General features: G+C 46.6%; 1 protein-coding gene across 2 annotated transcripts; it reads left to right on the forward strand.

The window, feature by feature from the left end:
- Positions 1–153: 153 nt before the first annotated feature.
- SLC22A4 (solute carrier family 22 member 4) lies at positions 154–24393 on the forward strand. 2 transcript variants are annotated; one of them, XM_058034552.1, is made up of 10 exons: positions 154–570; positions 6555–6658; positions 8232–8386; positions 12033–12204; positions 14046–14172; positions 16106–16206; positions 17182–17396; positions 18058–18240; positions 20712–20847; positions 21989–24393. In XM_058034552.1, the coding sequence occupies exons 1-10, from the start codon at positions 178–180 to the stop codon at positions 22062–22064; spliced, it is 1662 nt and encodes a 553-aa protein (XP_057890535.1). In that variant the 5' UTR covers positions 154–177; the 3' UTR covers positions 22065–24393. The 2 variants fall into 2 exon arrangements, with proteins under 2 accessions (XP_057890535.1, XP_057890536.1); XM_058034553.1 differs by having other exon boundaries at positions 12081–12204.
- Positions 24394–25631: the final 1238 nt, after the last annotated feature.

The following is a 25631-nucleotide window of genomic DNA, read 5'->3' on the forward strand; positions in this document are numbered from 1 at the left end:
GGGGAGGCGGGGTCGGCAGGGCCCGGGCCCGGCCGAGCCCCCCCGGTGCCCTCCGGCCGGGCCGGGACGCACCGCCCCGCGGGGGCCGGGCCGGGCCGGGCCGGGCTGGGCGGGGCTGCCCGCGCCGCCTCCGCGGAGCGCGGCTCCGGGGGAGACCCGCGGAGCTCCGCGCTCGTCATGCGCGACTACGATGCGGCCACCGCCTTCCTGGGCGAATGGGGCCGCTTCCAGCGCCTCGTCTTCTTTCTGCTCAGCGCCAGCATCATTCCCAATGGCTTCAACGGGATGTCGGTCGTGTTCCTGGCCGGCACGCCCGAGCACCGGTGCGTCGTGCCCCGCGGGGCCAACCTGAGCGGCGAGTGGCGCAACGCCAGCATCCCGCTGGAGCTGCGGGACGGGCAGGAGGTGCCGAGCCGCTGCCGCCGCTACCGCCTGGCCGCGCTCGCCAACTTCTCGGCGCTGGGGCTGCGACCCGGCTCCGACGTGGAGCTGGAGGCGCTGGAGCAGGAGCCGTGCCTGGACGGCTGGGAGTACAGCCGCGATGTCTATCGCTCCACCATCATCACCGAGGTGCGGTGACACCCCTACCCCGGGCCGTGCTGGGGCCGGGGCCTGTCATTCTGCCCGGGGGATGGCGAAGTGGGAGCAGGAACCATCGGGTGAAGTGCCTGTGGGAAGGGGTCTGGGTGGGCACGATGCTGCGAGGGGCGGGAGGGATGAGAGAGGTAAAGGCTGAGGAAAGAGCTGCGCGCCCTCGCCGTTCCAGCTGTGCTTGCCAGCTGGTTTTACTCTGGGACAGGTTTGTGTGGAGAGGGAGGCAGAGGCTGAAAATTGAAGCCCGGTAGTTTCCTCCTGCCGCACGCTGACCATCCCGGTAGTTTTCTGTGTGATGGAATGGCCCCATGTCCTCGGTGCAGCGTTGAATGGGGACACGGATAGGTTCAGATGAGCACACCCCAGCTGTCCGGGGCTGGAGCAGAGCGGACCCGCGCTGCCCCGCTCCCTGCAGTGCCGGTGTTCCGTGGCGGTCAGCGCTGGGACCGGCGGGCGGCAGGTGCCGCGGTCACTCGTGCGGGAGCCTGGCCTGGCTGTCCCCTCGGCTTGTCAGGCTCTGTCTGCAGTGGCATCATCTGTGCACAGTGTCACGGGGGAGCATCAGTGGTGCCGGGCAATGTGAGCACTTGTTTGTGTCCTCCGGCCGTGCCAGGGTGTGGAGGCAGAGCCGCGCTGTTCCGTAACGCTGGCACGGAGCGGGGAGCTCCGTTGGAGGAGGGAGATGATTCCTCTGAAGCTGCAGGAGCGCTGCTGCTGTTCCCGTTGTGTAAGGGGTTTCAGGGAAGAACAGGCTCGCCCTCGTGGCAGGCGGTGGCAGCAGGCAGGATCCGCGATCCTTCAGCCCAGGGCCACCCTCCTCATCCTCGGGAGCGTGACAGGGAAAGGGTGGGGATCCCTCCTCACGGGTCCCTGTGACTCAGCAGCAACATCTGCCACCAAAATAGCATCGGAGGATGGCACAGCCAGGAAAGGTTCTGGAGCTGAGGCGAGGAGTCTGTGCCCTGAGGACACAGGAGGAGGGTCTGTGCCAGGGGTGGGCAGGCATAGGCTCAGCCATGTGCCTGGCATGTGGGCAGGAGGTGTCAGCCTCCTGTCACCTGCTCAAAGGGGCGCCACTGGCGCATGTGACACTTGCCATTGTGCTGGCACTGGTACTGTCTCTGGAGATCCCTCACACTATCAGATCAATGCAGGGATTTGTGGGAGGTTTGCCCAGCTCCTGGCCATGGGCAAACCTGGCTGCTGCCCACATGCCTGGCTGGCACAGCTGCTGCCCACATAACCCACAGGCTGGCACGGCTGCCAGGCAGGTGCCTGGTGGCCACCACTGGCACAGACAATGCCACTCTCACTGCCAGAGGGAGGTCAGTTTATCCTGCTGTCTCTATGAACTTGTTATCTCTGTTTTAGAGTCAGTGCGTCCTCTGGGAGAGGCAGTAAATGAAGCAAAAGGAGGAGAAATGTGATTCTTCTTAATGAACAGTAAATCATTTATGTTGGAAGATGCCAGACAAGAGCATTCTGTGCAGTATTCGGATGGGACATAGCTGTGGGGTTTGCCTGGGGGCCTGGGGTGTGCCAGAGAGGCAATAGCACATTCAGAGATGGAAACCAAGTGCCAGGTTCCCATCTGTAAGCCAGATGGAAAAGGATACTTGCTTTGTTTCAAAATTGTCATGGACGTTTGGAAAAAATGCAGAATTTGGTTTCAAAACAAGGAAAACAGGCACTGATTAAATGCTGGAAAGAGGCAGTTTAGACAAATTTGAGATGCTTATTTTTGTACCCAACATTTTTCTCTGTATTAGGAAAGACAAGCCAGGACAGGCCACCAGAAAGAGCTTAGTGAAGAAATAGCTTCAGAACTCAATTAAAGAACAGAACTTGATGGTACAGGATTAAGTGCTGGAGCCTTCATTTGATTCATTCAGTTGCATTTAATCCTGTTATTAAATGCTGCTTGAAGGCAAGTGGGAGATGCCAGCTCAGCACCTGGGTTACTTGGTCTGTGAGGACATGCTAAACCCTGGGACCAGAGAATCCCAGACTGAGACATTTTGGTGGTGTTAAAATGGAGATGATGGGGAAAAGTGAAGGTGATCTTTGGGACAGGCTGATGTAGGAAAGGGGCTGTAAGAGTATTGGTAAGTGGAAATGTGAGTCATTGTGGGGTCCAGAGTGATCCCTTGGCTGAGCTGAAGGGGCTGCAGGGTTTCCTTTTCCTATTGCAGGCTCCTGGGGTCTGTTACATTGCTATTCTTTTCTGGAACTAATGTGCTTCTCTTTTACTTCCAGATAATGATGTTCAGATCACACATGAATTAGAGGCTCAAGGACAAGCACTGATTCTGCCCTTCAGAGTAGGCATTAGGATCCAGTCAGTTCCCTTGAGGCAGGCTGTCACCAGCACTGCTCTCTGGCGACCCCCTGAGCTGCCTCCAGCACTGGGGCATGGCATGTATCCCAGACACCACTTTGGAGCCCCTGCAAGGGGCAGAGGGAGTGCCAGAGGCTCTGCTGGGGCTACTGCTCTGTCACCTGGGTCATCCTGCTCAGTCCCTGTCCCAGCCCTGGCCCTGATGTTAGTGATGGCAGAAACCAGAAGCCTTTGGGACTGGCAGAGGCAAGAGACTGGGTAGAAATTGCTGTGGTTTGAAGGCATCTGAAGGTCTTTTCTGTTCTGTTCTGGTTTTTTTCCATCAGTGGAGAGCAGCCCTGCCCACCCTGGAAGCCCACCCTGTGCTCAGGTGTGGAGGTGCTGGTGCTTGTCACTTGTGCACTGAGCAGAGCTGGTGTCATTGCTGGACCTGGTACCCAGGGAGCAGGATGGGGCCATCTGTGAATAATTAACACTTCTCGAGTTATTCATGGTCAGCTTTACTCTTGGAAACAAGTTCAGATTTTCCCTGCTTTGCAGCCCCACCCATTTACACAAGGCTCCACTAGTGTTTTCTCCTCTGATGTGAATGGGCTGTACTCAGGGGGTTAATTAGTGATTTCTGATTGGCACGGGGGCACTTGGGGCAGTCAGGGCACCTTCTCCAGCAATTTCAGTTTTTCAGAAAGCTCCTCCATCTACAGTGTTCCTGGCAGCAGCACTTAGCAGAATTGGCTCTTGCAGTACCTGGGAGCTTGTCAGAGAGGGCTGTAGGGATTTGATGGGAATAAAATGATTTAATAACAGTGTTCTTGAACAGCTCTTATTCCTAGCATTCAGAGGCCTTGCCTGGAATCTTACATGAACTTTGCTCCCCAGTTTGCTTTACTAGGGACATTACAGAATTACTTATTTTCTGGTTAATGTATAATTAGCCCAGTAGAGACATTTTGGAAGTTGTAGCCGTAGGCAGTTTTGCTGTGGCTGGGCTGGAGCTCCTGTAGCTACGGAGTGCTTGGTGCTGTCTGTGAAGGATGCAGCTCTGAGGAAGGGGTAAAACAAGCTACATTTCACCTTTCCCTACACACTGAAGCACAGCTGAGACCTTACCATGTTTATATGTGTTTCATCACTGTGCATGAGCCTCAGTCAGAGTGAGTCCCTATGGGGATGGGAAGCTGGAATTTGGGAGATGAGGTGTAGCTGTAGGGTAGGGCTGTATTGCTCAGGTACCATGTGATATTGGAGCTAAAATAGGTGCATTGTTCACTCAGCAGCTTCAAGTATACTTAAAGTCAGATGGATTTGATGTGTTTGTGTGTTTTCTGGCCAAATGCAGTGAGTTCCTGTAAACAGTAACCCCTCTTTGGACAGCCAGCTGCTGTGTGCTTTTTATACATCCCCCCAAGTCTGGAAGACTTGACCCTGTACAGTGAATTTTGCTGGGTATATAATGGGGAAAAGTGGAGCAAACACCTGGATAGGAGGCATTTGGCACCAAGGAAGTAATGCAGCTTCATGGGCAAGTTATTATTTAGCTGGGTTTATTTTACAGCCAAAGTGCCTTTGGCACCATGGAGACATTTTGAAAACATTGATCCTTAACCTCGAGCAACTCAAGTCTGAAGGTCCAGGAGCAGGTGCTGTGCTGGTGGCCCAGAGCAAGGTGCTCAGTACAGATAATTGACAATAGTTTGTATGAGCTGCAGGTTCTGCCATGCTGTCACTCAACAGCTTTCCCTGAGAGGGGCAAGGAAGGTGCAGCAGGATGAGGTGAAAGACCTCTGCAGTGCACTTTGAATGCCATGGTTTTTGTTGCTGAATTTTGCTTTGTTTTAAATACTGGACTTGATTTCTAGTGACTTTCTTTACAGAAATCTGTTTCCTTTCACAGGTGAAGCAGATCCCTGCATCTGTTTTTCACATTTTCCTTGAATGTACCAGAGCCCCCTGACCCACATGCTAACCTCCACCTACTCAAAACACAGTGCAGATAAGTGCAGGTGTGTGCCCAGACAGGCCCACCCATCACCACTTCTCCCTTCCCAACAGGGACAAGAAAATACCTTACAGAAAATTCTGCCACAGGGTTCTCTTTGTTCTTAATCAGATCAAGGTCTTGGAGGCACATTTTAGTCCACAGGCCTCCTTGTTCCTGCATTGAAGACCTGTGTGTTTCTCAGGAAGAGGTATGGGCTGTGTATTTAACCTCAACTTCTTTTTTTGTTGTGTAGCTGGTGTTACTTTGCAGGCTGGGCAAAGGGCAGAGGAACTTGACTCCCCTCTGCTGGCAGTGTACTTCTTTCTGGCTGAAAATAGACATTAATTGCATCTCTTGCCTAAATTATAGTCCAAAGCCAACTGCATCAAAGCACACCACCTTCCCCCTTGTTCTGGGGTTTTCCTGCCTGTTCTGCAGCAGCTGTGAAGCTCACCCACCAATGCACTGTGGTTTGTTTTTGGCAGGGCTGTGGTGCCATCAGACAGCACCTGGGTGTCTCTCTAACACAAGGGCTGCTCCTTGTTGCCTGCAGTTGAGTGAGGAGGCTGAGCAGCTCTGATGGCAGGTTTCTGCTCCATCACAAAGCCTTTGCCTGTGCTTGGCCCATCCATTCTCTGAGCAAAGGGTGGCTGCTGGTGCAGGCAATGCCCCTGCTCTCTGATAGCATGACTGATTATTAAAATGATGCCATGCTTTAATCTGTGATCTACTAGCTTACCATTGTGTTGAATGATCTGATCTGAGAGTGACATGTTTGAAGCCTCTCCCTAAGTGCTCCTGGCAGACATGCCTTAGCCAGGAGATTAGTCACCAGCAAGGGAGCAAGCCTTGGCAGAGACATGCTCAGCTCTAACTTCAGTGGACAGAGGCTCATGATGCCATTTTTATTTTTTTGAAACCTTGTCTGAGGTTATGAGTAGTTTTAGGTGGAAGTTTCCACACTGGCTCCTGTCCTAAGTCTGCAACCACAGCCAGCTGCAGTCATGAGGCTGTGAGTGATGGGTGGCAAGTCAATGGTGCAGCTGGTGGGGTGGAACAGAATTTGGTAACACATCAGTGCAAGAAAAGAGATTTCATTCTGTGTGTCTTCTTACACATGATTTGTCAGACCCAGAAGTTATAGAGATGCAGCTGGTGTTGTGCTGGCAGAGGTAAACTGGGAGCTGTCCTTAGCTGGGGTGGTTCTTTACCCTTCTCCATTGCTCTGTTTCACTGGTGGAAGCATCTTGGACCATGGGGAGCCAGCTCCAGGGGTCTGGTGGGCACATGATGGGAGGATTGTACTGGAAGCAGGTCCAGGACAGCCCCTGAGCTGCACACGTGGGCTCCCATCAGGTTTGGCATTGCTGGCCAGAGGCAATGGGGCAGTGTCAGACAGCTGCTGATGCTCTCATGGAGTTGCCTGGGGAGAAAATCACTTTCCTTTCTTTTTCCTGTGCTTTAAGCAGGGTGTTCCAGCAGTGACCTTGGCCAAGAAAACAGGGCTGGTGATGGGTGGAAGTGTGGGAAACAGAATTCCATTGCATGGAGATATGTGTGTCTCCAGCCAGCAGCCCCTGTGCTGGATGAGGCTCAGCACAGCACTGGGGCTGTGTCTGAGCACAGAACTTTCTCTTGTAGTGGAACCTGGTGTGTGAGGACGACTGGAAAGCCCCACTGACCACCTCCCTCTTCTTTGTGGGGGTCCTCATCGGCTCCTTCATCTCGGGGCAGCTCTCGGACAGGTAATGCCATGGGCAGGGCACACCTGGGGCATTTGTTTTGAGAAACAAAGGGAGTGAAATGTCCAGTGCTCTGAGTTCTGATCTGAATTAGGTTACTGGCCTGGCTTCTTCAAAAATCCCATCCTGGTCTCTCCCAGGTGAAGGATTTCTCCCTCTTGGGCATTTCAGAGCCCAGGGACTGATCTCCACAAGGAGCCCATGTGGCTGCTTTGCAGATTGATGCAGTGGGTTTCCCTTCCCATTTGTTTCTTTATCCAGTCTTTTTAGTAGTTTAGAGATGCTGGTTTTGTTGCACATTAACTGATGATCCCTTCCTAGAGCTGCGAGATAGGAATTTGCCCTTTGAATGGAATCTCTGCATAGGAGAGATGGTTTGGTGGAAACAGAGTAAGGACATGTGAGAGGAAGGAAAAAAGTTAACCTGAAAGTGATAGCAGTTGTCATAGCATCTCACTAGATATAAATGTAAAAAAGTAATTACAGGCATTTGATAATTGTCTCAGCAGTGTGGAGGTTTTGGCCTTGCAAGTATTGAATGCAGAATATACATTTCCTGTGCAAACCTCTGCTCCATTCAGCCCTGTGTCCATAGCCATATGATGAGATCTCTGGTCCTGCTCTGACTGCTCTCAGGAAATGAGGATGTCATAAGGTAGCAGTGTTCCTCTGGGTGCTTAGTGGAGGGGTTTCAAAACTCACTGAGAGTCTTAATCCTAAAGCCTCCAGCATTAAATTCCATGTGATCTGAATTTAATCTCCTGACTCCTGCCCCAGTGCAGAAGTCAGTTGGTGTTACTGTTTGAAAGGGAGATGAGATAATCACTAAATCCCAGTGGTGCCATTTCCCAGTGGGAGCATTTGAGGAAGTGTGTGTGCCCTGGTGGCAGCACAGCCACTGAGAGCCTGGCTCATGCCTTCCCACATGAGCTTCCTTGGATTATTTGGGGCTTTTGTCAGTAAAGAGTTGTGATCTAAGCCTGTCCCTAAGCGATTTCCCCATGCCTGCCACCCTTTCCAAGTGAGGGGTTGCTGCAGGCAGCCTGTGCAGCATCTGTGCCCACAGGTATGAAAACCTGAGCTTGTCCTGCCTCTCCAGGACCACAGGCCACATAATCCTAATGCAGAGAAACAGGTGAGACAAAGGGGGCAGTGTGTCTGGCAACTCAGACCAGAACCAGCTGACAAAGCTATCTAGCACACTCAAAGCATAATGGTGTTGCAAAGTATAGGTGCCAGTAGCCTAAAATCCATCATTTCCTCACTTTCAGGTGTGTGGCTTGCAGTTTGCATGGGTCTCCCCATTGTACTGTTGCCTGGTCTCCTTAATCTCTGTCTCGTGGCTTTCTGAAGTTTCTGCTCATAGCTTTTCTTCTCTATTTGTCTTGTGGGTCTTGGAAATTTTAATATTTTTTAGTGCATATGAAAATAATAAAATTCTTTAAGATGAACAGAACTTCAGCTTGTGCTAAGATGCCAAACTTGAGATTGGATGTTTGCTCTCCCATGTGCCCTCATGCATAGCCCCCACCATAAATCCAAGCTGTTTCACTAATAATCTTTTTCTTTACCAAAGGTTTGGAAGGAAGAATATCCTTTTTTTGACAATGGCTGTGCAGACTGGCTTCAGCTTCCTGCAGATCTTTTCCACCAGCTGGGAGATGTTCACAGTGCTCTTTCTCATTGTGGGGATGGGACAGATCTCTAACTACGTGGTGGCCTTCATTTTGGGTATGAATATATTTGCATTAGATTCAATGTTTGCTTAATGTACTGTTACTTTTTTTCCCTATGAACCTGGATTATTTAATTAGACAGTGGTAAATCTGCACTGGTAAAATTCCTACTTTAGGCCAGAACGATTGGTTTTTTGCTCTGTGATTCTTCAAGCCTATATTTTCTGTAGGTTTAGAGAAAAAGAAGAGAGCAGGAAGAATCTAAATAAGCATCCATTTCATTCCTCTTTGGAGAAAATATTCAAAGCAGTGTCCAGGGTTTAGCAGCAGCAGGTCTGAGATACAGAAGGCATTTGGGTTCATCCCTGCCTCCCTCTGCACCCTTTGCAGAGAGGTCAGTGCATACCTGAGGGCAGAGCCTTGGAGCAAACCAGCAATTTCCAGGTACCATGAGTGTCAGGGGGACCAGAGCAGAGGAGCTGGCTGCTGCCAAAGCCCCATTAGCCATAAAGTCATTGATCTCAATGTTGAGATCAGTGATAAAGACCTAAATTTTGGAAGATTTTTTGCTTTCTTTACTATGGAGAGTGTAGGAATAAAGACCCAGCAGCTGCATGGCCTGGGGACCCTGCAGGGAACAAGGGACCCCATTGGAAGGGGACCCCACAGAGGCTCCCACTGGACACGGGGGTTTCAGGAAAGGCAACAGCATGGGCAGATTATGGGGATGAGTGATGCAGGTCTCAGAGGGGAAACTGAGATTTGCTGTCTTTAAAGTCTGTATAAATATATATTTATGGCTGGTTTTAAACCCCTGGTATCAACATTACAATTTGTAGATTGTAATGTGAGCTAGATTAAAATTGTACATTACTAGTTAATGCTGGTCTTTCCTACCCCATGAGGTTTAATGGGGGAAAAAACAGTTGAGAAGAGCATAGAGTGAAGTCAGTGCTATGAACAGGATACAACACTGTGTCCCCAAGCAGCCAGGAGTCACTGCTGCCTGTGGCACAGGGAGGAGGGTTAAGGTCAGGCTGTCAGCAGGGAGATCCCTTGTTACCATCACCATTGTAACTGTTCCTGCCACTGCTGTCACAATTGCCACTGTCCTGGTAGTTTAATCCTTGTGTGGAGCTGATGGAGCAGGAGCAAATGCCTGCCATGGGAAGGCTGGGAGGTACAGCACTGGGTAAAGCTGAAAATCCTTGTGGAAACACATGGGTGTTGTGTAGCACAGAGGTGCAGGTTCTGATCAGGCAGGAATTTGTCTGCCAGCTCCACTGGGAGTGTGGGACACAACTGGACATGGATTGGGATGCTGTCTCAGTGCTCAGCAGAAACAAAGCTGGAAGGGAGGGCCAGGAACGCCCCAGTGGGCAAATGTTCCTTCTGTTGAGAGAGGGGACTGGGTTTCCCTGGTGCCATTAGGCTTGTTTAATGGGTTAGCTGTCATTTGCTGGCCCATCCCCACTGGGCTGTCTCTTCTGCCATCCCTCCTCGGTAGAGTTGCCACAGCAGCTGTGGCTGCCAGGGAGCAGAGGGGCACATTCAGCTGTGGTTCCCAGGGAGCAGAGGGGCACATTCAGCTGTGGTTCCCAGGGAGCAGAGGGGCACATTCAGCTGTGGCTGCCAGGGAGCAGAGGCAGATTCCTGGAGCACTTGGCAGCAGTGCTGCCACTCCCCAGCAGCCTTGAGGCTGGTTCTAAGGGCAGAGTTAATCTAAACTAACTTAGACTTTAGCTCCTTCATTTAAGTGAGCCATCAGCTGCCTGTCATGGGTAAGGAGGGAGGTACAGAGGGTGGTCCTTCCCACCCTACACTCCACAGCCAGCTGTTCCCATAAGCACTGTGACTTCTGCCTGCGGCAAGGCAGACCCAGGAGCTTCCAGGAAGCTGCACATGATAGAGGTACTGAATAGGAGATTATACCCATAAAAAAAAAGTACCTCCTTTAGAAAGCCCATCCTGACTACAGGATGTGCTGGAGATGCTCCCCTTGTTTCAGGCAGGGCTGAGCTGTGCCTGGCAGGGCAGCAGTGACACCAGCACCTACAAAGGCCCCATTGACCCTGGCTGTGCTGCAGCCCTGGCACCCTCCATCCCTGAGTGCAGTGGGTCTTTTCCCAAGTTCAGCACAGTTTCTCTTGTCACTCAAACTCTCAGCATCCAAACCTCTGTTGCCTCCCCATGTGCAGCTCAGACCCTGTTTCAGCATCCTTAGCCACCCAGGCTCATGCAGCCCTTTGCACTGTTGCCCACCTTTGTGGAAATAGCTCCCCCTGAGCTGCTGGTGAACTTCTGTAGTCAATGTTAGGGTGTTTTCAACCATGCTGTGCAATTTCTCTCATAGATTTAGTCTCAGTTGTTCTCTGTGCTCAAAACTGTTGTGTTCAGGTTCTGGGGCTGTAAAACACTGCAGAGGTTTGTGAAAGCATGTTGGTATTGTCCAAGAACTGTTACTGCATGGCTAGGAGAATGAGGGAAGAGGAAAGGCAGGAGAGACATCATCTTGTACTGTCTTTGAATTGACACAAATTGTAATGTAACATTTAACAGGCTTAAAACAGTGTTTCAAGTATCAGACCTCTCCCAAGAAAGCCTCTCTAAACAATAGCAAGTCAAGAGGAAGATGGTATAAATCCCCACACTTTCTTTTTGGCCCAGCAAATTCTTATTTTCATGTTTTTTTACTGTGACTTTATTCAGTTACTCCAGGTTTCTGAAATGAGAATTCGTTTAACTATCAAATAGGAGGGTTTTCCAGTCTTGGGTATTTTTTTCCATTTTCTCTGCAATAATAAGTGTTGGAATTCTTGTCATGATACACAGCCCAAGTACACTCTCCACACTTTGTGACCCTCAGTTCACTCAGTGTCATTTGTGTTTTAATTAAGTCCAGATCAAACTGTGGCAGTCATGGCCCTTGCAGCGCTCCTGATGTGAAGGAGAGCTCTGCACACCAGGGCCTGAGAGCTCAAGGAGAAGTGAGGTGGACTTGATGGCTTCACTGCATTCTGCTAAGGAGTGGCTGGGTGTTTTATAATAAAAGAATTGAGGTGCTGTGGAAGGCTTAGAACTGTCTGAGTTATCATGACTCGATATGAGGTTGCTGCATGGTGCAATGGCTGTAGGATGCTTTCCCTGACTGCTGCTTGGCTACTGGAACAGTAACATTACTAGAGGATGGCATCTTCCCTGGTTCTGTCCTTTAGCCCCTGATATGCCCATCCAACATTCCAACCTTCCTTCTGTTCCCAAAAATAGGTGGGAAATTTGTTTCCACCTCACCTGACTGTAAATTCACATCCTTCCATCCCATGCCAGTCTGCTGTGCTCAGACCTTTGCTCTTTCAGAAGTGCCCAGCAGTGAATTAATCTTAAATTCAGATGGGTTAAGTGGAGGAGCAGGATGAGTACGTGGGGAAGGCTCCTGGAAGTCTGCCAGCCATCCCCCATGCCTGTCCTTATCTGTATCTGCCAATGCATTAATCAAAGCAAACAGAAGTAGCTTCTTTATCTGAAGGTTCCCAATACTTCCAGCAGCATTTCTGTATAGGCATGTCTGTGCTGTGCTGCTCTTTTCTAAGATTGTTTAGCTTATTTTTTTGTTGTTGTTGTTTGTAAATGCAATAAAGTATTAAGTCATGCTTGAAACCAAAGAGTTAAAATGCTAATCCAACCTCCCTTGTTTTAAACAGGCACAGAAATTCTTGGCAAATCAGTTCGTATTCTCTTCTCTACATTAGGAGTTTGCATATTTTTTGCAATTGGCTACATGTTGCTGCCACTGTTTGCTTACTTCATCAGAGACTGGCGGATGCTGCTGCTGGCGCTCACTGTCCCGGGGCTGTTCTGCATCCCGCTCTGGTGGTGAGTCCGTGCCGGGGCCACGCTCCCGCTCCCCGCCCGGTGCCCGCTGTGCTGCTCAGGGAGGAGGGGCGCTCTCCTATTCACCGGGTCACAAGGCTCTGCCTCGAGGGGATATTTTTTGTTTGAGGTTTCTTGCCAATTTTAAGTCGAGTAACTACCTAGAGAACCCCGTTGGTGCTGTGTACTCGAAGCCTTGCTCTTTTTGGCTGGACAAGCATGGAAGAAGGGCAGATAGCAGTGTTGGTTTGCTGCCTTTCTAAAGGGACAGGTGTTTAAAAATAGGAAAGGAAAAGCAACACATCACTCACACTCTTAAGTTAAGAATAATTCACAACAGGAAGAGTCCTTTCATATTATTCAGGGAACTCCTTTCTTTTTCCTATCTTGAAAAAGTTATATCTGTAAGTGAGCAATTAGGACCTTTATAACAATTGAGTGATTTACACCCACACTTCTATAGTCTAAAACACCTCCTGCATGTCCCAGTCTTGTTAGAAGTATCTGCTGATGGTTTGTTGGTTAGTTGGGTTTTTTTTTAAACCTCAGTCTTCAAACCAAACCTTTAAAATGGTTTTCAGCTCCACCTCTGCTGTCATTGGATTTTAAAGACAGTCTGATTCTGTTTAAGGGTCAGTTTGCTTATTTCACTTGAAGTGTTCCAAATTCCTTCATCACAGCAGCATTTCCCTCTGTGCCAAGCAGCTGTTCTCTGGGGAGGCTGGTTCTGGGTGGGAGCCTCTCAGATGTCTGCTGTAAAACAGGCACTGTGAGGCACAGGAAAATTGTCCCCAAGGCACAGCTTCAGAGTCCTGCTTTGAAATCTATGGGCTGGGAATTCCCAGGCCTTTTAAAAGCTTACACTTAAAAGTGCCAAAAAACTTCCTCTGATGGCACTTTGGGGCCTGTGTGGGGGTAGATGAGGATCAAGGTGCCCTGGCAAAGCTCTGCCAAGGCAGGTTGGTATTAGCTGGCATTTTGGCATGTGGACCCACTGCTTCCACAGGCTATGTGATTTACAAGTCCCTCTGCTCTGTATAGTTCTTGCTCCTTCACTCATTTCCCTTCCAAATTCTCCAAAAGGTTCCCTGAATTATCTCTGCAGTCTCAAGATCCTCAGCTTTCCCAGTAAGTAAAGCAGTGGAGCAGCTCATCTTACAGAAAGTCCCATTAATGATTATTGATCAGATATTATTGACCTGGCTTTGAGTCAGTCTTTGGGGCTCATCAGAAAAGGAGTGCCTGACCTGCTTTTTTCCAAGGAGAGGAAAAAGTGCTGCTGACTAAAGGGAGCAAGATAGCATCTGTTAATACCAAAGGACTTAGTTAAGGAAAGTTAAAGTTTTCTGTCCTGTGCTTGGTGTTAATTCATTCAACGTGTGCCTGTAATTGATTAGAGAATGTCATCAACTCTGCAAGGGGACACTGCCCCTGCCCTGTGCCTGGGAGAATCTGCCTCAGAGCTGTGGCAACATGGTGAGGTTTGTATATAAGAACCTTCAAATACACACTGTGCATATTTAAAGCATTTCCACATCGTGTGCAGTTTCCTAAGAATATTTTTTATTCACACTGGCTAAGCTGCTCCCATCCTTTTTGTCTATCTGGTGACACCTGGTGGACATCAATTATTCCTTAAAAAAAAAACCATTGAGGACAAAGCATCTACTTTAGCATGGCAATAGGTCCCATGTATTTGAATTACACTGCCCACACGCTTCTGTGCTGGCTGTCTCCTGCTGCAAGCAATCTGTGAGATCTGAGTGTAACTCCTATAAATATGTTATTTATAACTTGTTACTTGTGGGGAAACATTGAATCATTTCTTCTGAAACTTATTACAGGATCATTCCTGAGTCTCCTCGGTGGCTGATCTCCCAGGGAAGATATAAGGAGGCAGAAGCTATTATCCAAAAGGCTGCAAAAATGAATGGCATTCCAGCCCCAGCTGTGCTTTTTGACACTGCAGAGGTATGTTCCACACATCCTGGTGCTTTACCTCGCTGGCACTTCCCTGTTTGGCTGGTTGACTTGTTGGGAAATGCCAGCAGATCTCTTGGGCTGGCAGTGGCTGCTGGCCTGTGGTAAGTGCTGGGTTAGCAAAGTGATCAAAGAGATCAAAGTGAGAACCCAGAGGGAGGTTTTATTTGTTTGCTTTTCACAGTAAAACTCTCCTCCTCAGCAGTTGTTTATTGTGGTTTTCAAAGCAAGGGTGACCCGGATTGCTTCGTCCTTTGGGCACTGCAAAAACCCAAGGAGAATGTGTTGTGCCCATTTCAGTTTGGTGCTTTTTTAGCAGTTTGCAGTTTAGCAAGAGCCCTTTGCAGGGGTCTGAGTGCATGACCCTGAACCAGCACCCACATGAGCTGGGTCTGTGTGGAGCCTGAGGGGCTCCTCAGGTTGCCCAAGCCAGCCAAAGCACCTGAGTGCTACAAGGGGACTTGAAAACCATGATGTGAGTGAAGACAGGGAAGAAAATCAAGCTCTTCTTCAAAACTGGTTTTTCTTTATTTCATATCTATTGGTTAAAAGAAGAAAGTCTGGTGAAAGCTGGCAGCCCAGCAGCAGGGAGCAGCACAGCCACAGTGGGATGGTTGGTTCCTGTGCTCATCTCTCCCTCTGCTGGCTCTGCCCTCACTGGAGCTCCTCACAGAGGTTTTTCTTGTGCAAAGACTCCTCCAGCCCTGCGTCAGCAATGACCCTGTGTCTGTAGGTCAGATCTTCCTCTGCTGCCTTATACTGCCACCTTCCTTTTGTGGCAGAGAGAGCAGGAAGCAAAGCACCGTGTGCTCCTCTGCAATGGCTACAGGACAAAGATGCTGCGAGTTACCCCTCCCCTGGGCAGGATCCATCACTTGACTGTCACACTTATATTTCGGCTGAAGATTTCTTTCCCAAGTGGAAGTTTTCGTGTAAATTGAAGCGTGTGTTCCCATTATGTGAAGCTCATTCTACACCAGCCATGGAAAAGCACTTCTCTTACTTCACAGCCAGGCCTCAGATGTCTTTCAAACTGGGGATGACTTTTTTGGATTGAAGCATGTTATCATTCCTGCATACTTTTATAAACCAAGGAGACACTCATCTGCTTAATGGAAATTTTGTGTGCCAAAGTGTCTGTCAAAAAAAGCCTGAGGAAGATGTCTGCATGCTAAGTCTCATGTTGGAAGTATTTTTCAAACATTAATAGAAAGACACTCCTGGGAAACCATCATCTATTCCTAGGAAAGGGTATCTCCTGGATAGTCCTGTAGGGAGAAGCAGGGTGGTTTGTTCTTTGGGCCTGGGGGAAGCCTGGCCACAGGTTCTGGCCTCACCCTAGCAAGGGCAAAGTGTGCAGGCAGAATGGCACCCTAATGCCATCCAGAAGATTCCTGCTTCAAGCCTCAAACTAGATCCTCTATCTCCAGTCTGAGGTGGTGGATGCTGCTGTGATGTGCCCTGGCCACCTCACCAACCTTTCTCATCTGTTTCTCTCCCTGCCAGGGTGCTGGCAGGCAGCAAGAACTGGCTGATTTCCTACATTAATTTCCCATCACTTATGAAGGTTTGAGAGAGTTGAATGGACAGTGCAGAGAATGGACAGAACAATGCCTCTGGTACTGAGGTTACTTCTGGAAGTACCACGTGAGATCCTTAAGGAAACGTTAACTCATCTGCCTGCTCAGCTGATTCTCCTTTCTAATTAATCTTCATGGTGCAGTGGAAACTCCCATGAGTACAGCTGGGTGCAAGGACAAGCTCCACTAAGGACTGTGCTCCCTGGTGCAGAAGTGGCCCTTGGGCTGACCACTTATCCCCTGATAGCCATAACTCCGTAACTGCCTGGACTGTGGGTAGCAGAGGTTGTTATGCTCTTAGGTGTGTGGGAATTTTTTTGGTTTTGTTTTCCTTTTTCCTTCAGATGCAGGATTCGAAGCCCCAGCAGCAGCAGAAGGCTATCCTTCTGGACCTATTTCGAACCCGAAACATTGCAACTATTACTATTATGTCATTACTTTTGTGGTAAGGAAATGTGTATTCCTAAAGTACCCAGGCAATAGAACAGTTCCTGATTTGAGGGCATGTGCCACGGGTTTAGATAATAAGTCTGAGCCTCAGAGTCGAGCTCCAGTGGTCTGGAGCTGGTACATGGCCCTCAGTGTCTTCACAACCACACTGCATTAATACACCAGAATATGGAGACAGTAGCCTTGACTCAGATGTAAAATAGTTAGAAAACTATATGTAACAACTTCTGTATTTTTACGTACATTGTTTGTTTTGTTTTTTTTTTAAATGCTCCCGATCTCTGTAACCTCTATTTGAAGATAAATATTTTTCTTGAAGCAAAGGCAGCAACTCAGTAACATAACAAGAGCCAGACCCATGGCCAGCATTTTTGTTCTGTTCTGTATTGTGCCCATCTCAGTGAGATCCTGGTCCCTGCCTGGGCAGCCATGAGAAATGAGGACCTAATAATGCTGTATAGACAAACCAGAACTCTTTCTGTCCATATTCACTCCAGCAGAAAGGAACTGGCTAGCACATTTGGTAAGGCACTCCTGAGATCTGAAACATGAACATCCAGCTCTCTGTGAAGATTAAATAAGATATAACAGAACTGCTGAGGGTGGGAGATCCTGACACTAGCTGCAAGTAGGAATGTAGTTGGCTTGGGAAGCTTGCAAGCGTGTCATTGCGTTGTTGAGTCCATTGCAGTGAAAAGCCTCTGTGAACAACTTCCACAAAGCTTTTTACTTGGTGTAGTGTATGCAGGAAGGACAGAGAAATCTGAGGTATCTTCAAGCTGCTGTGGATATGATCACTGAATGGGATGACAGAGTTAGAAAGAGGGGGTTGCCACTGAGACTTTTTTAAGCCACAATGCCTGTGGCGGTGCTTTGCGGTATCCTATTTTTGTAACGACATCTGAGGCAACACTGGAGGCATTCAGAGACTGCTGTTTCTGGAATAATTTGTTTTTATTGCTTTTCTCAGGTTTTTCACATCAATTGGTTACTTTGGCCTGTCCCTCAGCACTCCAGACTGGCATGGGAATGCCTATGTCAACTGTTTCCTCTCAGCTGTTATTGAAGTTCCAGCGTATGTGATCGCCTGGCTTCTCCTCCGCTCCCTCCCACGGCGCTACTCCTTATCTGGCACCTTGTTTTTAGGGGGAAGTGTTGTCCTCTTCATTCAGCTGGTTCCTGCAGGTACAAAATAACATGTGACTTAAGTATATGAAACATTCAAAATATGTTATGATACTGTGTAACAGTACTGCAAAATTACTGGAAACCAGGATCAAATTTAGAATTCGAGGTCAAGTTTATGCTGATCCCTTGCAGCCTTAGGTTGTTTGTTTTGCATTTGTATATGCTGAGTCACACTCAACTCTCATTTATTGTGTCAAATTACTGAGCTTTATATAGTTCAGGGGGAACCAAGTTCTAAAATGAAAGCTGAAAGTGTACTGTGATTTATCTGGTTGTGCTTCCAGGCTACAAAAATCTGCATCCGGATTTCCCTGTGTGTAAATCTCCACAGGATTTTGTGAAAAAGGGGTGGGTTCAAGCTTGTAGTTTATTGCTGTGTAATCCAGAGTTTTGTTCCATTTCAAGAATGCTGTTTTACTTGAAGACAACCAAAATCTGAAAAATACAAAGTAACCTGAGCATCTACATTATGCTTAGTGGGGAGTTTGGAGTCATCTAGGAATGGAATTAATACTTGGTATAATTAAAATAACCTAAAGCGCCCAATTTGTGACTTTTTGGAAAAACACAGTAATACAGTCTTTTAGATGTAGAAGTAATACAGGTAATAAGCACAGGGTGTTGTTTATTCACCTTGATTTTATATTTTCTCCTCCAGACCTTAATGTCCTGTCTGTTGGACTGGTGATGCTTGGGAAGTTTGGCATCACAGCTGCGTTTTCAATGCTTTATGTCTACAACGTGGAGCTGTACCCCACGCTGGTGCGGAACATGGCAGTGGGAGCCACCTCCACGGCCTCCAGGCTGGGCAGCATCATCGCTCCTTACTTCGTTTACCTGGGTGAGATCTCCTTCTTCCTGCCTTGCACCACACAACTGCCACAACAGGGAAGTTGTCTGGGCTTCTGCAGTGCAGGCTCAGCTTGAAGTGCCTTCACTTGTTGGCTTTCCAGTTCTTTCTCTCAGCTTGGGTGTGAGTTCACACATGGTAGAAATTAAGCGGAGGTCCCTGGGCCTCACAGAAGGATCAGGCACTTCATTCCTTTAGGGACCATTCGTGTATCCCTGAAGCTCCAATGCAATGATGAAGTTTATAAGCTGTGCAAGCAGAGTGGCTGAAATGATAATCACATCTTGGGATGCCACATAGTTTCCCAGGAGAGTGTGACAAGAAGTGGTCTTGCAAGTAAGGAAACGTTGCAGTAGGAAATTCATTGCATGGCACTGTCCATGTGCATCCTGAGATGGGTATGTTGGCAGGTGGTAATCCAAACATTCCCAGGATTTGTGCTCTCTAAAGTAAAACATGGAAAAAATACAGGTTAAGTGGCATGAAAGTGTGTTTACTTGAAGTGGGTTTTTAAAATTTTTTTTAAATTTTCTAAGCCAGCCATCTCAGCATTCATTCATTTTGCTTTTTCCTATTGCTCAATATTTCTGTAAGCAGAATTATTAATTTCCTCATAGGCTTTTTTTGACACTCAATGCCATCACATTCTGAGTGCTGCTCATATATTAACTGACAAATATTTTTTTGTTTGGTTTGGTTTTTTGTTTAATACATAAAATACATGTTACTCATGTTGCAGACAGGAAAGAGTGATAGAGGTTAGGGGACTAAGGGTGAAAGTGAATACCTTCTGTTCAGTCTGGGGTGCTCAATCTCCTCTTTCTTTCATTCACACATGATTTATTTCCTTCTGCCATTACTGGACCCATGTCAAGCTCTCTCTGCCCCTAATGAGTGTTGCTTCCTGCTGAGATCTTTGATACAACATGAGCTTGACTTTTCTGGCTTTGACACAACATTGCTGGTGTACTGCTGAGGGGTTCCTGCTGGTTCTCTGTGGCAGGAAAGTGGAGAGGAGATTACTATCTGTAACTAATCAGTGTTGACTCACCTCTGCATTCCAGTGTAACTGGAACACACTGTACCAAAAATGATGAAAATACCTTGTCTTGGTTTCATGCTTGTACAGTGCAAATGTGAAGTGAAAGGGTCAGCACGACTGTGATTCTCCTTAAGGTCTTCAGTCTCCATTGCAGCACTAAGAGAGAAATGTAGACAAAATATCATTTTTACTGGGGTTTTTTGTTTTGTTTGTTTGTTTTTTTTTTGGTTTGGGTTTTTTTTTTTTTTTTTTTTTTTTTTTTTTTTTTTTTTTTTTTTGTGGATTTGTGGGTCGTTTTCTCCCAGGTATCCATGGGGTCAATCTTTAAAAAAATCTTGTTCCAGGCATCAAAATAGTTTCTTAAACTTTAAGAGGTTTGAGGAGAAACTTGTCAGCTGCTGCTATTTGCTACAGCTAAATTAGGACCTTGCCATTCATCCAGCTGAAAAACACAGAGGAGATCAGATCACAAACTTCAGCTCTGTGAGACATACCCAGAGGTCCTCTCTGGGTTTATTCCATACATTATAAAGCATATTGCTCTATCCTAGCTATAAAATAAAGCTTTCAAGTCCAGTTTGGTACTTTCTCTATCTTCAATACTTTAACTCCTAGCTAATCCCTTTTCTGAAAGACCTTTTCATTGCTGTGCTGTTGTGACTTGAGGATCTTGCATCCTGCCTAAACAGTTGTGTGCCAGCTTGAGGCTGCTGGCAGAGGCTGCTGCATTCATGTCCAAAATAATTTTCTGAGTAGACTAAGGTCAGAGCCTCATGTGTGTCTTGGAAAGCCTGATGTTCTCTCCCTTTGCAGCAAGGAAGGCTTTAAAGCAGTTCCCCAATAATGAGCTCTTAGTCTGGAACTGACCTGTTCAGCTGACTTGGTCCCTTCCCTTCTTTTGCATCAGCCCAGCAGGGTGTATGATCTCAGGCAGTGATTAGTGCTTCACTGCTTACAAGCAATTTTATTCCCTCATGTTGTATTATTTAACAGAGGATTTGGTTCTTGATGACAGTGTGGTACTGAAGGCTCCAGCAGAGCTATTGCCTTGCAAAGATGTTGATTATTCCAGTTGAAAATATATTAAAAAAAGCAGTTGAAAATATAAAAATATAAAAAGCCAATCAAACAAAAAAAATTACCTAAACTTTTGGCTGCTACACAAGTGTGGGGGTTGGCATAAAATTATGGTAGCTGTGGCCATCCAAGAGCATGTTCTGAAGCTTTAAAATTGAAAAGTCCCTTTGCTGGCAGGTAATAGATGTAATTCAGCTTTGGATTCACCTTTGATATTGATGAATCTTTCAGCTAATTATTCCAATTAATTCTGCATTACAGCAATGTCTGGAATATAAATTTTACATGTGGGTTTGTCAGTTGTGGACACTGAGTACTGTTGGAATGTTGTGTATTCTGCCAGGTGCCTATGACAGATTCCTACCCTACATCCTGATGGGGAGCCTGACTGTGCTGATTGGGATCCTGACCCTATTTCTCCCAGAGAGCTTTGGCAATCCACTGCCTGAGAGGTTTGAGCAGATGCTGAAGGTGAAATGGTAAGGCAGCTTTCATTCAGCCCACACTTCACAGGGGGTTAGAATAAAGTCCCTTTTCACAATCAGAGAACATGTTTTTTCAGGTCCACTGCAAAACTTCAAAGCTCTCAAAGTGCCCTTCAGATTGTTTTCGTTGGGGTTGTTAATTTGACAGACAATGACATCATACAATTTCTCCAGAATGTCTAAACCTGAGAGCTGATGTGTGCTGGCAAAGCAAGGCTGACCTTCACAGCACCTTGAGGCTGTTGCTTCAGATGTCCAGACATTTTCCACCCTATTTACTCTCTTAAACTCTTTATTTAAACTATTCCTTGAACTATTTATTTAGTAGGATTATATGCATTATGAGACCCTTCATTCTTCCAGTGTAAGTTCTTTGGGTACTATTCTAAATTAAATGCAGGATTTCAGCATTCTAGTCTCTTCCTGGGCAGCCAGAGGCAGGCCAGAACAGCTTTTCCTCTGGTTTATGATTTAGCTGTAAGCAATGACAGTTCTCTTGTGCCACCAACATTGTTATTTAGGGTACCCCAAGCAAATATTAACACTGAAATCTATGCACATCCACCACAGTGTGAGAAAAATTCTTAGAGCAGCAGAGGGAAACTGAATTAACTAAAGAGCAGCTGCATAGCCACCATTCAGCTCAGTGAAAATTGGTATTGGAACAGAATTTGCTCCTATAAGCAATAACAGCTTGAAAAAGCTATCTAATTCCTGGTCAGCATAAGGAGCTGTCATTATGCTTTCAGAAAAAGAAAAGTTGCTGGGTCTTTCCTTGAGAAAGGACATGTTGCTCTTTATCACAATTACTACTTAGATGTCTCACATGAGGCTTTTCAGCTTTGCAATTGACAAACTGTAGCTAGAAATCCTAGAGTCAAACCAGATGCCCCTTGGAGGTTTCTTGGATGAACAGCCTGAAGTAACTGAGTTATAGTTGCTGAATGATGTTCAAGTTCCAAGCACTGTTTGCTGCACTGCTGCTGCCATCCAGCAAGGAACACTGTACAAAACATCATATTTCATCTTGTGTTTATACTAGCAGTGTAACATGGGTATTGTAGTCGTGCTTGTAGGAGAGGGAAGTGTCTGATCATACCCTGGAGAATGTGCTCAGTCTTTTACTTGCTTTCAGTTTCAGAAATGAGCAACAGACCACTGGCATAAGGAGTTCCAAGGAGAGTCCTAAAAGTCTGATAACACCTTTGTGAAGAAAGACACACCCCTCAGAGGGGCTGAAAGAAGAACAAAATCGTCTCAAAATGCATTTGCTGCCAGAGGAAAATGAACAAAACCCAACTGCACCATAGTTGTTATCCCGTGTGCTGCTCTCCCTAGATTACATGGTATACTGACCAGATGCTGTCTGCTCCTGCAGGACCATTATTCTGTCATTCAGTGTCCTGTTCCCTGCTGTTTGTCAGCAGACACAGTCCCCATTGAGAAATGGGGGCCTGTCTGTGCTGAACACAAGTCAAGGAGTAAGCTGGAAGTGAGCCTTAGAAATAACACAGCAGTGACTCCAGGCAGTCAGGTACTCGATAAAAGCTGCTGAAAGGGGAAAAAAAAATAGCAAACCTAATGCTGGGGTTTCTTCTCACTTTGTGTGTTGACTGGAGGAAGGGGAGCTGGGTGTCTGCCTTTCAAAACTGAAAGAAACATCCTGGCCTCCTTTGAAATCTGTGACCAAAGCCCATAGACTAAGTGGAGTCAAAATTCATTTGTAGCAGAGCAGACACAGACTTCCCTGTAAGGACATGGGTTGTAAACATGCCATCAGTGGCTTTAGGTGTCACTTGCTTTTCCCAGGACCTGGGATCCCCCTGTTCCTGTAGAAGCTGCTGCTCTTTCATAAAGCCTGAGCCCACCCAAAACCCTCAGCTTTGTGAATCTTCAGTGTCTTTGGGGAAAGGGGAAAATCTTGAGCACTGAGAAAGGACTGTAATTTGCTGACTTTCTGGTGGGTCACACCCACTTTCAACAGAAAAGTAAGCTGTAGCAAATCCATGATCCTGTCCCAACGTGCCATGCATTATAGCTTTCAGGTTTTTCACGGCATGTGGGCATAAGCAGCTTTTTAGCTCTCTTGGGGTGTTGTTTTTTCTTTTTCCTGAAGTATTTAATTTCTTCTTTGAATATATACCACTTTGTTCTGCATTGCAAAACCTTTGTAGAATTTACAAACTTAAAGGCAATTTGATGCTCACAAAAGTCTGATTTTTCATACTGGATATGTTCACCTGCAGCTATTAAAAATTCAAAAGGACTAATTTGGGACCACAGAGATTTTTATTTAAAAAAAAACCCAAACACCAACAAACAGTATTTGGTTTTCAAATCCTACAGATTATATATGTTTGGGGTTTTTTGGTTTTTTTTTAAGTTTGGCAAAACTAGACTGGATGAAGATAAATGTCGAGTTCAGAGTTGTGCTTCTACTGTTTTATGAACACTACATTGTTTGAAGAGTGTAATTCCTCTTATTTTGGTATTTATTGGCTGTATGTGCACTTCTTGGTCACTTAAAGTCTGTCAGACCTGGCAGAGTGATTTTTATTCTCTATAAATAACAATTAGCCCTGATTCACCTTCTGTAAGGGCTAACAAAAGCACAGTGTCTCATCTCTAATGCATGAGTTCAGGGTAGGTTGTCTTGTGCTGGCTCTTGGCACAAGAATGAGGCTCTCCCTGAAGTTCAAGCACAAATTTTAAGCTTTATAACAAGTGCAAGGAACTTGTGCAATTAACTCAAGCTGCTTTTGGGAGTTAAAATACTATTTTTAATTTCCTGCAGTTATGCTTTTGCCATAAATGTAACATGGCATAAGAGAACCTGTGACTCCTGATCCTCTCATCCCTTCTCAATCAATTTCTCTAATAACAGCAGTATTTAATCTTGCTTTTACTTTTACAGAGTTAATCTAAAGATGTACTGTTTAGATGTAACTGAATTTCTCAAGAAAGTATTTTTATCAGCATAGGACAGGTTTGAGGACTTGAGTTAAATATAGGTGGTCATATTTTTATGAAGATTGTTATTTTGAGACTTATTTTATGTGATTGTAGGTTTGGATATTTCTAAAAGGTAAATATTTTTGTACTCTTGAACCTTTCAGTATCTTAAAACCTGTTTTTCCTTTTTTAAATAAGAAAAAGTGCAGTGTTTTTTAAAATACCATGTTTTAACCAGTCTCATTTTTCTTACTTAAACCATTGATTTCGAGCTAGCGTCACACTTTAGTATTTTTTGCAGTAGATTTAATAATCTTTCAGGGGAGTGGAATGTCCTTCTTAAAATTATGTGATGTTGTTATAAGGCCTTATGGAGTCTGAGCACAGTGGAAATGAGGGAATCCCAGCTGGATTGTTCTCACTGACACAGGGATCATCACCCTGTGCCTCATCTGTAACCTCTGTCACCTTCACTGGGGTCTCTCTGTGCAACCTGGGATCCTCAGCTGACTTGCTGGATCTGCTAATGAGTATGTAAAGCTGTAGTAATTGTCAGTCATTGCCCTCGGTCTTCATTGCAATAAAAATGTGCACTGACATTGTTTCAACCTGCTTTGTGTGTGGATTCTTGTGAGCAAGTCTCTGAACTTTATTTTAAATAAATAAGTAATAAAATGTATTTAGTGTGGATCAGGCATGGAAAAAAATTCCTGAAATAAGCTCTTTCACCAATTAAGTTCTTCCACACAGGATACTTATGATGATGTGGTTTTACTGCCTTTCAGGTGCAAGTCCCTGGGAGCTGACCCTGGCCAGGCTCAAGGATGTTTTTGTGATTTAACTCCTATTATGTCATTAATTTTACTACCTTTGAGATTTTTCACAGCTGTGTGATTCCAGCCTGGGATAAAAGATCATTGTAAATACAAGTGTTCAAAAAATGGAGGTACACTATTTTTTAAAATCAGTTAGGGGTGGAGAAAAATATCAGCCATAAAAAGCCACTTGAAAATGTGAATTAGCCTTATAAAGAGCAGGACCAAATTTGTGCAGTGATCAGTTCAAAAGCTGAATTGTATATCTATGGGACTCTGTGAACTTCCTGCAGTACCACGAGGTACTGAGCTGGGATGTGGGGCCTAGGATTAGAATATTATTTATTATTTATTAAATTTATTATTTGTTAAGCATGTAGTGTGCATTGCCTGAGAAAAAAAGTGTCAGGGTCAGGAAAGCTTTTTTCCAGCTTTAGCCGAGCCTGCTGAAGGGACAACGGCAGCTGTGGGAAGGTGCTAGAGTGACACAAGGAACTCTAACTCCTGAACTTGCAGCACCTGCCCTGCTTTGGTGAGCGGAACACTCCCGAAGGCTCCTGGCTCATACATGGCACTGACCCCAATGAGGTTTAATGGCAGAGCCCCAGGCAGGTTCACAGTGAGCCTTGGGGGCTGCAGCAGCCCGGCCACAGCCCGGTCACAGCCCGGTCACCCTTGGGTGGGAAGGGGCTGCCCGGAGGCGCTGAGTGCGGGTCCCTGGAGGTGTTTAAGGGACGACGGGACGGGCTGTTCGGTCATAGGTTGGACGCGACGATCTGCGGGATCCTTTCCCACCTCATTGACTAGGATTCATCTCCACCCTGGTTTTTGAATTCTTTGGGCAGTAAATGCCAGATCCGACGCCTGTATTAATGGCCGTTCCTGACCACAAGTCAGGAAGGGCAGGGGACCTGTCCTGCAGCCCTGGGCCGGGCGGGAGCTGGAAGGCCGCCCCAGGCCCAGAGCCGAGGCCGGGAGCAGCGGGCAGGGTGCGGGGCCGCCGTGTGTGGC

The sequence above is a fragment of the Melospiza georgiana genome, chromosome 15, assembly GCF_028018845.1.
Source record: "Melospiza georgiana isolate bMelGeo1 chromosome 15, bMelGeo1.pri, whole genome shotgun sequence".
Lineage (NCBI taxonomy): Eukaryota > Metazoa > Chordata > Aves > Passeriformes > Passerellidae > Melospiza > Melospiza georgiana.

Bases quoted from the DNA above. Each gene is read 5' to 3' on its own strand.
- SLC22A4 (XM_058034552.1), top strand. From the start codon at position 178: ATGCGCGACTACGATGCGGCCACCGCCTTCCTGGGCGAATGGGGCCGC. The intron at 16,207-17,181 runs GTAAGGAAATGT...TGCTTTTCTCAG, and splicing joins ATTATGTCATTACTTTTGTG to GTTTTTCACATCAATTGGTT. The intron at 20,848-21,988 runs GTAAGGCAGCTT...ACTTGCTTTCAG, and splicing joins CAGATGCTGAAGGTGAAATG to TTTCAGAAATGAGCAACAGA.